Below are 13,293 nucleotides of genomic sequence, written 5' to 3'. Positions count from 1 at the left end.
GGATGTGGGTTGAGCTTACCCGGTGCGCTCGCTCATTCCAAAATTCGCCTGGAAAAATATACGCCCCACCACCTTTCAAAGTCACCAGCCGCCACTGCTGTGTGGTCGCTTTTAAGGGCAGCACAAGGAACACGATATAAGCTCTGCTTATATATCCCCCCTCTCTACACGCCCTGCTTACATATCCCCCTCTCTACATGCCCTGCTTACATACCCCCCTATCTACACGCCCTGCTTATATATCCAACTCTCTACACGCCCTGCTTACATACCCCCTCTCTACACGCCCTGCTTATATATCCCTCTCTACACGCCCTGCTTACATATCCCCCTCTGTACACGCCCTGCTTACATATCCCCTTCTCTACACGCCTTGCTTACATATCCCCCTCTCTACACGCCCTGCTTACATATCCCCCTCTCTACACGCCCTGCTTACATACCCCCCTCTCTACACGCCCTGCTTACATACCCCCCTGTCTACACGCCCTGCTTACATATCCCCCTCTCTACACGCCCTGCTTACATATCCCCCTCTCTAAACGCCCTGCTTACATATACAACTCTCTAACAGGGCCCCTAATGGGCAGTGGATGGGAGTGGTTGGGAGCGGTGTTCCTCTACTTTTTTTTTAAATTAAGTTTTTACTGTTCCCATACTTTTATTTTAAAACTAAATTATCCCGGAAAGGTTTCTTTTGAAAATAGAACTGTTGGGAGAAGTTGAAACGTGTACTGCCGCTCAGCTGAACATTCCCTTAAACAGCAGATGTGTTTGTTTGGGGGTTTGGATTGCGTGTGGGACGAGGCGTGGTGATTGGGTCTTGCGGGGAGCGGGAGCGGGGCAGGCCAGCAGGGAACATAGTTCCACTACTTCTTTTCGTACACCTCGAACACTGCTAATGACGCATAACTAAGATGCAGGAAATATACTGTTTTTGTCCTGTTGGTTTAAACCCCCTTACCAACAATAAACTGTTCCATGTGTTAGTATCCCCGCAAAAATATCACCGTAGAAAAATTGTGCCATATTTTTGGGACAATATTAACCCATTAAAGCTGCGGGGGACACCCCTGCAGCCCCATTTACCCCAAAAATGATCCCCACTAATAATATCGCCAATGGCCGTTCCCGATGACCATATATATGGCGAAATTATTGGTGGGGATAATATTACCCGATAACAATGGTTATTGTAGTCAAATGAGGGACATTAAATTGGGTTTTAAATCGATTGTGTTACTATTTTCATTATTGCATTGTAAAGTCTTAATAACAAATACTGGTGGAGTAGCCTGTACTGTCATGTGGTGGCTATATGCACTAATTAGAGAACTGCTTGCTTTTTTTTCTTCTTTTGTTTACAGCTGCTGAACAAGGACGCAGAGCACTATTCATACCCTTGCACGCCCACCACCATGTTGCCACGAAGCGCATACTGGCACCACATCACTGGCTCCCAGAACATCGATGAGTCTTCCAGCTATGCTGGTGAGCTCCTTGCAAAAGGACCGTAGGGTTCAGGGGGTGGGTGGGTTACATTGGAGTTGCACTTTGTATGTGGTAGCTGGACAGAGTGTTTGCCTTCATTGACTGCAGGTGTGGTTGTGGGGAAGTGGCAGGGAATGGTGGAAGCACGCATGCTCTGTGGGTTTGTAAGCACTCTGGCTCTGGGAGTGCTGCATTGAATAGTATTCGAGCATTGGCTGTTTGGTAATTATGCTGAACTGTAAAGGTGAAATGACTTGGGGAATGTGTTAGGTTTTGGGGGAGCACTGTCTGTGGGGAACTGTTAATGGTTTAGGCTTACTGGCTATGAAGATTGTGTTCACTGGAGTAGACACTCTCTGCAATAATGCAGGGGATCCCACTGTGCTGGAGTAGTGAGGTTTGAGGAATGGCATGAAAAGGGGTGCTCAACATTGCTGCTAGCCAACAAAAGCCCACTGGTGCAGGGGCTATGCATCAGACTGGACACATTTTCTCTGAGAAGTTCCTTTATTCATAGGTCTGCAACCTGTGACTCTCCAGAGGCTTTGAGCTACAACTCCCATGATCCCTGACCATTAACTAGGATGGCTCGTCCTGATGGAAATTGTGGTCCAAAACACCTGGAGAGCTAAAGTTGCCCTTTCCATTGCCTATAAAATAAGTTGGTGGTTTCAATCAACTTTTTAGCAATCCACAAGCCGCCCTCTTTTCCCACAGGAAAGGCTGAGGCATTTGGTGCACATATGCCCGCTCTACTCACACGCGTGTTGCCCCGGTTGGCGCCCAGCAGCATTACTCTTTCCTAAAGACACTACGGAGTACCCCTAAGCCCGGTCTCTCTCCCATGCCTAACCTTTCAGGTACTCTGCCTCCTAATGGCGGGACAGGAAATTGCTTCCCGAGCTCCCTCACCAGTTCCCTGTTATTCAGCGATTGCTTTGCACTGTCACCTCCTTACCTTCAGCTCAGAATGCTTCTTTTTCCTTCATGGCGGACCTTCCCTCACGCCACAAGATTCCTTCTTTAAGCTTTGTCTTGCCCCCTGCAGACCACTCATGGTTGAGTTGGACGTAGGGTGCACTCCTTCCCCGGCATTGCGCCACATCCTGCCGGTTCTTACCTTTGGCTCAAAGCTTCCATTTCTCTTTTTTTCAGTGGAACATCCCTCCCCATGGCTGCCTGCTTTGTTGCTTCTTTTCTTACTTTCGTTGCTTTTCTTTTCAAGTTCCTGCAGCCTCTCCTGCAGCAGCCTCTTTTGAAACCATTTATATTGTGCCACAGGCGTTTTCCAGCCTCCAACCTGCACAGACACTCTGTGTCCTGTTTGTGGTGCAGTCATCCAATTGTGCACCACAATAGCACCGAGGCCTTTCACTGAAGCACATAACACAGACGGTTCATCAGCCCAAGAGAGCATAGACCTTATCCTGCACTGGAAAAATAGAGTTACATTGTGGGTTCCAGTTGTGGGACATAGTATCAACTTGCTCAAGGCTCATGCAGGGCTCAACCATTCTACCCAAGCCCTAGCCTCCTGCCATGTGGAAGATACTGTCTCGTGTCATAGGCATATGGAGCTGCCCGCCCAGTAATCATTTGTCCACAAATCCAGATCTCCAGTCCGTTGGCATCAGGGAAGGGGCATCCAACACCCACAGGGTGAACATTCCCTTAATCCTCGCAGAGGCCGTTCCCACATTAAAGATCTGTGTAACCATCAAGTTTATACCCTGCTCCCGGAAGTTAGTTTACGCTGGAACAAAAAGGTGCGCGGCGCTGAGGCAGAGACTTTGGCATTATGTGCAACCTATGAGGAATAGTAATGCATTTCTGCGTCTAGCGCACGCTGTGCAATAGTCCCCTGATTTATGAAGGGGAATTGCATGCTTGTGGAAGCGCCGACTGGGGGCACCAAGGACCCACAGCCCGCGGCTTGATATGAGGCAGACTCTCACTCTTAGCTATTTATTTACCCCAGCCCCCACCTGGGCGGAGGTCTATGCATGGACAGTGGCAAGCCTTAAAGCTTGTGCCACTGTCGATGCCATTTTGTCCATTTTTCAAAGCGTGAACATTTCTACTAGAGGAAGATCACTACAGGAAGGGGTCTGCATTGCTCATACCACTTTGACAGGGTACACAAGGAGCAGGGGACAGTGGTGCAGAATGGCCATATCCGTATCCGCATCGGCCATGCTCCCTGGGAATGGGGGGGGGAGCAGCCTGCCCGCCCGTGGCTAGTCTACTGCAGCAAAAAGAGTCTGTAGTCCACTGTCTCTCCCGACACACTTAATCTCCCCCGAAAGGACAAGCCACCTGCAGATCACTTCACTTGAGCCACATTCTGTAGTGGCTACGTTGCACCAATGCAATTACACAGTCTGCATCTAATGTGGAGTGGATTCTTTGCATTGGGCAAAAGGCCTGAGATCATCAAATTGGGGTTTTAAAATGTCTTTTCATGACTGTATTTGACAATTTGTAAATACCCCAGAAGGTTATTTTTCTTTATCACCCCCAAGTGGATGCCAGATAGCATTTACCAGGCTTGGACTGGCTTATAGGGAAATAGGCCCGCGGCCGAACCAAAAATGACAAAATGCTTGTGTGTGGGCCAGTTTTTTGGGTCAAAGTAGGAAAACTTTTTAGCCAATTTGGGCAAGTTTGATGAGTTATTTCACTATGGGGCTAATGGTTTTGACCAGTTTTACTGAATAAATATTCTTAAAAATTTACAATTTGCATCACATTCTATCAAAAACCTCCCCGTTGGGTACTATTCAAAGAGCATCACAAAAAGAATGAATTCCCATTTGCAATTCTGGACCACTTTTTTCGTTGGTGCCCGAGACAATTCTATGCCCCATTCTCACTCGGGCATTTACTCTCAGCCCAAATGCCCGTCTCATCTAATAAAGACAAACCAAGTGGGTGGATCATTTGTGCTAAGGCCTGAGCTCTTGTGGAGACCTTTTTGCCTTAAAGACATAGAATTGGGGTAGAGGAAGCTTGGCCTGTTCTGGATAGATGGAGAAGGAAGTAAAGAAAAAGCCAAGAAGGCAGGTTCTGTGGGCTACGGCCTTGGCACAGACCATGCCATGCATTCCCTTTATATGTGCCCTGCCAAAGTATTCCGGTTCCTCCCAGAGCCAGGGATGGGCATCTCACTCATCAAAACAGGGAGAGCTGAAGAGCTGCAAAATTGAGTAATGTATCGTTTTTAAACTGGCTGCCCTTTCTGCCGGAGTTTCATACCATATAAGCACCTGCACCCCTTTCCAGTCAGACTCATTATAGGAGAAAGAGATGGTTTATGGAATGCCATTGATATAGCTTACTTGTATAAGTTCTAAAATAAAATAACTGTTATTCTGTTTCTTTTTTTACATAGCCGATTTCTTCCTAGGTGCCCAGGCCAGCTCAGAATCCGACCTCCTCACCAAACTGTCCCTCGAGCGCTCCAAATCTTCCAAAAGTGACAGGAAGGACTTCAAGCCCTCCACGCAGTGACCAGGCCGGCTCAGCAGGCTGTGTAGCCATGATGTAGCACGCAAGGGACACCGCCGTCCACGCAGGCGCGACGCCGTCAGCCACTGCTCCGAATCACAGTACATTCCCAGGAGGCTCAGGGCCCAAAGGAGAGGAGGGAGACACATGGATGCAATGATTCCTGCTCTGCTGTGGCTCCAGAAGATACCACAGGACTGCTTCATGAACTCGCAACACCCCTTCCTGATGCTAGCTGCGGGGTAGTCGAAATGAAGTTGGGCTGAGGTTCAGAAGGCCTTACCTCTGGTCTTCATGCGTTGGCCTTTCCAGCCTAGCACCCAATGCACAGAGCCGACATGCGTTTCCTTGGAAGGTTTCCTACATGGATATGCACAGAGAGTACAAGAGGGAGCCTCCAGCCTCCTCTCCGGGGCCCAGCACTGACGCCTCCTGTTTTTCAGTGGGTCTGAACAATGTCGTATGAAGTCTTGTTTCCGGCATGGGGCGTCTCCGCTGTGAGCCGCAGGGTAGCTTAGACTTGACTTTGCCAGCCTTTGGTATGCTGGTCACTTTATAAACCTCTAACAAAAGAGGACTTAAACTATTTAAATACAGAAAAAATCCAGAGGCTTGAGGAACGGAGTTCGAATGGAGGCCTCATTTTGCACTTGATAAATAAAAGGACGATAAAAACCAATTGGGTATGACATTTTTTCAGGGATCTTTGTGGAATACTTTTTCCCATCCATTTTGCCGAGTGATGCGTGGAAAAGATATTTACTAATACATTAACGAGTGCAACGCAATGACCCCCCTCTTCTGCTCCCCACCTCTCTCAACAGCCAGTCCCTTGCGTCAGCTGCCAGGGCACATGCAGTCCTACATAGTACATCACATTGTATAACCCTGCAAACACCCCACTCACATACAGCTTACAAAGCAGAAATGCAGCTATCCCATACCCCCTCCCCACCAATTGCCATACAATCAAATACATTCCATATCGATCAGGTCCCAACTTGTCATGTCCAATTTCTTTTTCGATTTGAGAGCTCACTTGTGCAAGTCTTTCTTTTCTTCCTCCTCCTTAGATCATCCAATGCAATTTTTTAATTGAGAACATTCTAGGCTTGTTCCAGAAATGAATTATGCATTTTCCCAGTCATTATTTACAGTTTGTAAAATGCTGCGCATTGCTTCCGATACAACCTGACCAGATGATTTAGAGTACATCAGCTAAACATTTACTATCGTCACTGCTTTACACACACACACGACCTGATTCACAGAGCGTTTTCCACTGGGATTGCTCCATTATAAAGCGCTTCTGTGAATTGATCTCACTGTATTTCCCATCTTTAGATTCTATATCGCTCTTGTGCTCATTGCCTCTGCATCCAACTACGCTTCTGTTCCTCTTTGATATACCAGTACGCACACTGTTATGTGTTAGCTTTGATTAACTCTGAAGGACCTTGAAAGCACCATGTGATTATGCATGTGATGTAATCCTGTACCCTACTGCTCTCCTTTACTGCCACTCTGCCTTCACTACAATTGCATCTTTTTAGCAGACAATTCACTTGGGGATGATACAAACATTTTCCTTGTGGACAATCATTCTTACTCAGCTACTCCTCTTCTCTGGATACTAACTGTCCCCCATTATCAGTCAACATTCCGTGCAGGGCAAGAACTGGATAATGTAGTGTCCTAAACGAACACCGAAGATAATGCCAGCGAATAGTAAAGCAGAACCGAGCAAGAACTAACATTAATATATACAGTACCAGGTAAACCAATGGGGCATAAAGCCACAGAGCACACAAAAACAGCATACGTGTAAAGTCATGTAAGAATGAACAGAACTGTTGCTGAAGAACTGACCTTAATTGGGCTGGTGTGAAGCCCAAATGTTCATTTACATTTTAGCACACACATGAACACGGAATTCAATGATATTTGCTGTTACACAGAAATTATTACTACAATGTCATGCTCAGATTACTTACTGGTAATCTTCATTAACCTTAGTCCTACTCTTCCTTGCCCAATTCCTTGCTTATCTGAAGCATGTCAATCTTCGCCCAGTCCTCTACACACTTCAAAAAACGGTTTTCTACCCACTCCACCCCCATCTTGACGGGTATAAAGTGGACAACCACCCTCAAACACTCCTATCCCTCACTACCAAGGAGATGGGCAATGGTCCCGTCAGGCGGTAAAGGCAGGACATCAGGACTGTGATGAGGAAGAATACGACAAGGTGTAATGAAGATTACTGTAAATAAACTGAGCATTACCCCCCACCTTTCAACTTCCTTTTCCCTGTCCTTACTTATCTGAAGTCTCCCCAGGATAGACTGATTTTCTAGAAAAGAAAAAGGCAGAACCAGGATACTGCATATCCAGTGTACCTTTCAATAAACCAATCATATACAAAAATAATTCAAGGAATATAGACTGAAAAACCTAGTAGACAACCACCAGATCAGCTTGCCCCAGGATGGAAAGCAATAATGACGGGCAAAAGTATTTGGAGATGACCATGTAGTGGCCCTACAGATATCCATCATCGAAGTCACCTTGCCTCTGCCTCGGAAGTAGCCACCTCCTGCTTAATCGGTCGGTGACCCCCCCTACCTGGCAGAGGGAAATCAGAAAGTGCCTATGCCAAAACAATAGCATCCTTAATCCACTTGCTAATGGAGAGAGAAGAAGCCGTATAACCCTTGTTGACCCCCCCCCTCCCAAAAGGTGACAAAATGTTAGGCTAGGCAATCTAAAGCAAGCGGTTCTGTAACGCCTCCTAGGCCCATGCTTCTAGTGGCAGATCATTCGGTAGGGCTGGAAACACAATCTCCTAAGCAAAATGAAAGGTGGATATCATCTTTGGACACAGCTTCCTGGTATATAGATGAGAGCAGAGGATAGCAGCGCCTCTAACTGCCCTATTCTATGGCCAGAAAAAATGGGCATTCGTACAATTGTCTTCAGAATGAGATACTGGAGCTCAAATGTTCCCTGGGGTTCAAACCGAAGGCCCTGCAGAACCCTAAGCACCCAGGGCAAGTCCCAAGGAGGTGTGAAAGGCGTAACCCTAGGCTGAGCCATGGAAACATTGTGTAACTATCTAGAATTTACTGACTCAGATTCAGGAGAACCACCCATGCGGCCCTGGACCGTTTGATTCGCAGACCACTGCACCTTGAATGTAGAGACAGAAAGGCCTCGTTGGAACCCATCCTGTATGAACATAGCAATACCTGGTCCTCTACAATTCAATGGAAGCAAGGAATTCCTAGCATACTATTCAGAAGATGTGCCCCAATGCCTATTGTAGGCCCATATAGTAGATGGCTAGGGATAAAAAGATAAAGGAGGAAAGACCATGACGTTTTGACCGTTGCCTTTCAATGACCAAACCACCCCTCACCAGCTGTTGTGGCGTGTTAAGTCTGCTGACCGAATGAGCAGCAGAGTGGCCAAAGCTTGCAGGAGCAACAAAGGGAACCAAGATCTGCATGCCCAATAAGGGGCAACCCGGAGGACCCATGCCACGAGTCACCTGATCCACCTCAAGATCCAGGGCAGCAGCAGAATCCTAGGAAACATATGCAGAAGACCATGAGGCCAGTGGATGGATAATACATCCACTGCCCAAGCCCGCACCTCCACTATCTTGGAACAAAATCTCGGGAGCCTGTGATTGAGGAGAGACGCAAACATGCCTATCACTGGAAGACCAAACTGGTGAACAATCAGGCACAGGCCCCAGGGCTGACTGACATCTCCTATGGTGAAGGGAACCTTCTTCTGAGACAATCTGCTAATGTGTTGTGGATCTCCCTGATGTGGGCTGCTTCTTAAGACAAGATTCTCTCTGGGCCAAGATCTCAACTTATGAGTGATCATCGCCAAGTAGGTCAAACCCATTCCCCCCTGATGGTTGAGGTTTGATACCAAAGTCATGTTGTCTGAAAGTATCTGAACAGCCCAGTACAAAATCTGGCTGCAGATCCCAAAAAGGCTTGCCGAATTGCTTCCAACTACCTTCAATTGGAGAACTGACAAGACTCCCTGCTAGACCATTTTCCTTGATAAGTCATGATACCAAAAAAAAAACACATCCTAAGTACTTGTGTTGGTGTTGATTACTGCAGGGAACAGAGGATCCAGGAGGACACCCTTTAGAATATTGCCCCACTTCAACCACTATCATAGACCTAACTCCACCTTGGGAGAAACCAGGGCCAGTCTCTCCAAGTCCTGAGACATCGGGCGCCAGTGAGAATGTTGATGTCATAGGAGGAGATGGAGCCATGTCCATGAAGTAACAAAGACTGTTGCTGCCAACAACCCCTCCACCCTCAGTCAAAACCTGGCTGACACAAGTATGTGACCGCCGGGACAATTCTCGTTGACCTGTCCTTGGCCCAACTTAGTCTGAATATGACCTTTGATAAGGAACCCAGTCCTCATCAGAACCGAGGAGCCTCTGGTGACTGCTACCTCCAATTCCTGAGCAATGGAACCCTGAAGTTGCAGATCCTCCAAATATGGATAAACCTTCAGGCCCTTTGCATGTATTAGCCCCATGATGGAAGCCAACCCTTTGGTGAAGATCCTGAGTGCTAACTGTAACCCAAAAGGGACTACTACAAACTGAAAATGATGGCCCGTGAGTGCAAAGCGCAGGACCTTGTGAAAATCCAGATTCATCGGCATGTGCAGATACACATTGCTGAGATACAATAATGCTAGTCAATACCCCTCTGAGATCAACAGAATAATCCTGCAGGGATCTCCATCTTGAAAGTCATATTCTGTAAAAGGATGTTGACTTCCTTTTAAATTCAGGATCAACCTGAAACCTTGTATCCCCTTAAAGATCAGGAAGATCCGTGAGCAACAACCTTTTCCCCGAGATGATGGAGGAACCAGGCACATCGCTTTCTTCCACAGACAGACCGAATCTCCTCTTGTAAAGAAGTCCTTTTGCCAGGAGCCTGAGACAAAGGAACTTCTATCATGCCTGTTTTTGAAGGTGTCGAGGAAAACGCTGAGCGATAACTTTCCATCAGGATGCTCAATGCTGAAGGTTCTTTGACAGAGAAAAAAACTTGTATCCCTGAAGTGACAGTGCCTTCCCCCAACAGGAGCTGCTGAATGTGGACCTCTCTCGTCAAGGGCGAGAAGTCTTAGGGTGTGATCGCCGCTCTCTGCCCCAATTTTCAGTTCTATGCGGATGATACCCAGTTCATTTTTGGGCTACTCTTGGCCTCCTCCTCTCCTTCCCTCATCTCTGACTGTCTGTCTGTTATGCAGGAGTGGTGTGCCGCCAATGACCTCTGCCTTAATGCCAGTAAGACTGAGATTCTACTCATCGGCACACCCACTCCCTCCTTCCCTGCAGCTCTCTGGCTGGCCTCTCCTGGCCCTCTTCCTGCTCCCACCTGCAAGGCTAAAAACCTCAGGGTCATCTTTGACTCCACACTCTCCTTCTCTCCTCACATCTCTGACGTCTCTAAGAAGTCACACTACCAGCTGCACCTCCTCAGAGGTATTCTTCCTTTCCTCTCCTTCCCCCAGAATCTCACTGTCTCCAGAGCTCTGGTTCTCTCTAGGCTGGACTACTGTAACAGCCTCCAACTAAATCTGCCTGCCTCCACTCTCCGCCCTCTGCAACTTATCCAGAACATGACTGCGAGACTTGTCCTTGGTCTCAAGCCCAGGGATCGTATCTCTCCAGGACTGAAATCTCTGCACTGGCTCCCCGTGGCTGCAAGGATTAAGTTCAAATCCGTCTGCATCATCCACAAGGCCTTCTGGGGCCTGGGGCTGCAATACCTTCAACTCTCTCTTCCTAAATATCCTACTTCTCGAGATCTTCGCTCATCCGCCTCCAACTCCCTCAGGGTCAGTCGCTTCTCCAAGCAACGAGTTGGTGGTAGATCTCTCTATTCGGGAGGGGCCTTCCTCTGGAACAGCATGCATGCCTCCCTGAAACCTGAGGAGAAACATCTCCGGAAGCACCTCAAAACTTTCCTCTTTGCTTCTGCTTTCTCTCCCCCTCTCCCCTGCTGAATTCCTTGCTGAAACTGCACTGGTCGCCTGGCCACCCTTTCTGATCTCGGGCCCAGGCCCCGCCAGTTGCTCCCCTGCACTGCCTCCCTGGCAACCCCTGCACCTGGGGACTGGTTCTGTAACCCTACAGTCCCCTACCAGCACTTATGTCTGCACTTACCTTGCACTTGCCACCAGTTGGCCGTTTTATTTATCTTATTTATTCTACTATCCCATGTACTGCACTTTCCCCTTGCACTTTTCCCTTCCCCCTTCCCATGCACTTGTGCGATCTGAATGACACTGGGACTAGTAGGATTGTTGTCTGTCTTCCCTTTGTTCCCCCTCCCTTGCCTCGTCACGCCTTGAAACACTTATGATAAGGCATTTATAACGCGCCTATACACATCATGTTGGCCTGACCTGAACAGGAGCCTGAAGTCTGCTTTGAACCCCGGACGGCTTCTGTCCGATGAATGAGGGAACTTGGAATGACCCGATGTAGAAAGCTCGCTCTCGAGGACTATTTCTTCTGCTTTTTTCAAAGGGTACACAAGTGTTTGTCTTGTTTGTGGAAACTAAGCACCTTTTCCTCTAATCCCCAAAATATTTTTCTCCATGAAAAGGAATCCCAAGGCCCACATTCCTTTGAAAATGTTCAGTCTGCCATTCTTCAACATGAATTTACTCTGTTTGCCACCATTATGCCCATGGTAATTGAAGCTGCTTGGACCTCATTATGGGCTAGATCCGGTAGGAACTCTACCTCATGAGGCATAGTGTCCAATAGGGCCAAACTTTCCTGGCCCTCTTGAATCCTGGAATACAGCTCCTGAAAGTTACCCAGCAAAGACTGTGTGCTATATGATGCTTTGTTGGAAGCCCTTAGTGCCACATGTTCTTCTGCATAATTTCTCGTCAAGGCCAAGCCCACCTTTTTGTCAGTGAGGTCACAAATAGCATCTTCTTCCAGGGACATAGATGGACATCCCGGTAGACTGGACAGGAATCAATCTCTACAGCCGTCGGCCTGATCTGCTCATTCCCCCTCAGCGGATACAGTTTTCCCATAAACCTGGGTGTAGAAATGTGATCCATTCCATTAGCACTTTTATCTCTTGTATCCTCAACCAGAGGGACGCCCTTCTTCACAGCCTTCTTAAACTGGTGCACTGTGGATCTTGGTTCAAGTGTGGAGGAGTCTGCTTCAGGGAATTGCATCTTGGAGGCAACTTGCTCCAATACTTTGCTGACTGCCTCCTGGTATAGATATTTCCCTTTCTGCTCTTTGTCTTCCTCTATGAAGCGTAATGAATCAGAGGAAGAATGGAAGACCTGGAGTGGGAAGAAAGGGAGACCCTTTTGCACTGAGACTTCACCCTATCACTCTGGGAAACCTTCTGCTCCTCCTGCAACATTTCTCTAATCAGGGCCTTGAGATTTGCCTTGAAGGCTTCCTTCCTCCTGCGAAGCACCCCAGAAGAGGAGGAAGACCCACTGGAAGAGGAGGTGTCTATGTACCTCCTTTTTTCTTTCTAATAGGAACCCAAAACAGCCGCGCAGACGGTTGAGGAAACAGAATTTCTCCAGCATGGGGTCTTGCGTGGATTCACATGCTCATGAATATTCCCTGTCGTCAGGCTGGGATTCCACTGTAAAAACAAAGCAGTTTAGCTTTAAACTGCTTGTCTCCTCTCTAGCCTATCAGTGTCCTTTGGGTCATACTGCCTGCCAGCCAATGACACTCGTCCTCCTAAGCTCCACCCCTGGTGGCCATCTTCAGATTTTACAACATGTTTATAGTGTTGGGCGTCCTCATGCTTCGCTCCTCGAAATTTGTTGTGTTTTTCCTGTTTTTTGTTGTTTTCTTGAAGAAATCGTCCATCTCTTCTTCGTTACACATCACGAGGCAACGACCGACAAGAGGGGGAGGGGTCTGTTGTTGGTGAAGATCTTCAATCCACCGTCGGATCTTAAACCCATGGTGCCAACAGGCCCAAGCTCGGGCCTACACCTCAACACCTTGACCATGGCTGGATACCATGAAGAAAAACCTCTTTGCGGCCTGAAAACATCTTAATTGAGGAATAGCACCTCAAGTGCCTTTATTGTCTTCACCCAGACCACGATGCAAACTGATACTCATCTTCCAATCCTTTTTGTCAAAGACCAAGAAGGATTGCCACTCCATCATCGACGGGGGCTCCGTCAACAACAACCTCATCCACCAGGACCGTTGCCCCATCC

General features: G+C 47.7%; 1 protein-coding gene across 3 annotated transcripts in view; it reads left to right on the top strand.

The window, feature by feature from the left end:
- Positions 1 to 5,677, top strand: part of DOK4 (docking protein 4) — a 225,758-nt gene extending 220,081 nt beyond the window's left edge. For all 3 annotated transcript variants that reach the window (XM_069654129.1, XM_069654136.1, XM_069654146.1), the window contains exons 7-8: positions 1,368 to 1,491; positions 4,883 to 5,677. In XM_069654129.1, coding sequence (XP_069510230.1) covers positions 1,368 to 1,491; positions 4,883 to 5,001 — 243 coding nt within the window. In that variant the 3' untranslated portion in view covers positions 5,002 to 5,677. The remainder of the gene's footprint in view (positions 1 to 1,367; positions 1,492 to 4,882) is intronic.
- The last annotated feature ends 7,616 nt before the right edge of the window (positions 5,678 to 13,293 follow it).

The sequence above is a fragment of the Ambystoma mexicanum genome, chromosome 1p (assembly GCF_040938575.1).
Source record: "Ambystoma mexicanum isolate Mex_15411 chromosome 1p, UKY_AmexF1_1, whole genome shotgun sequence".
NCBI classification, from domain to species: Eukaryota; Metazoa; Chordata; class Amphibia; order Caudata; family Ambystomatidae; genus Ambystoma; species Ambystoma mexicanum.
The sequence above is the reverse complement of the archived record's forward strand: the minus strand, read 5'-3'. Positions and strand labels throughout refer to the sequence as shown.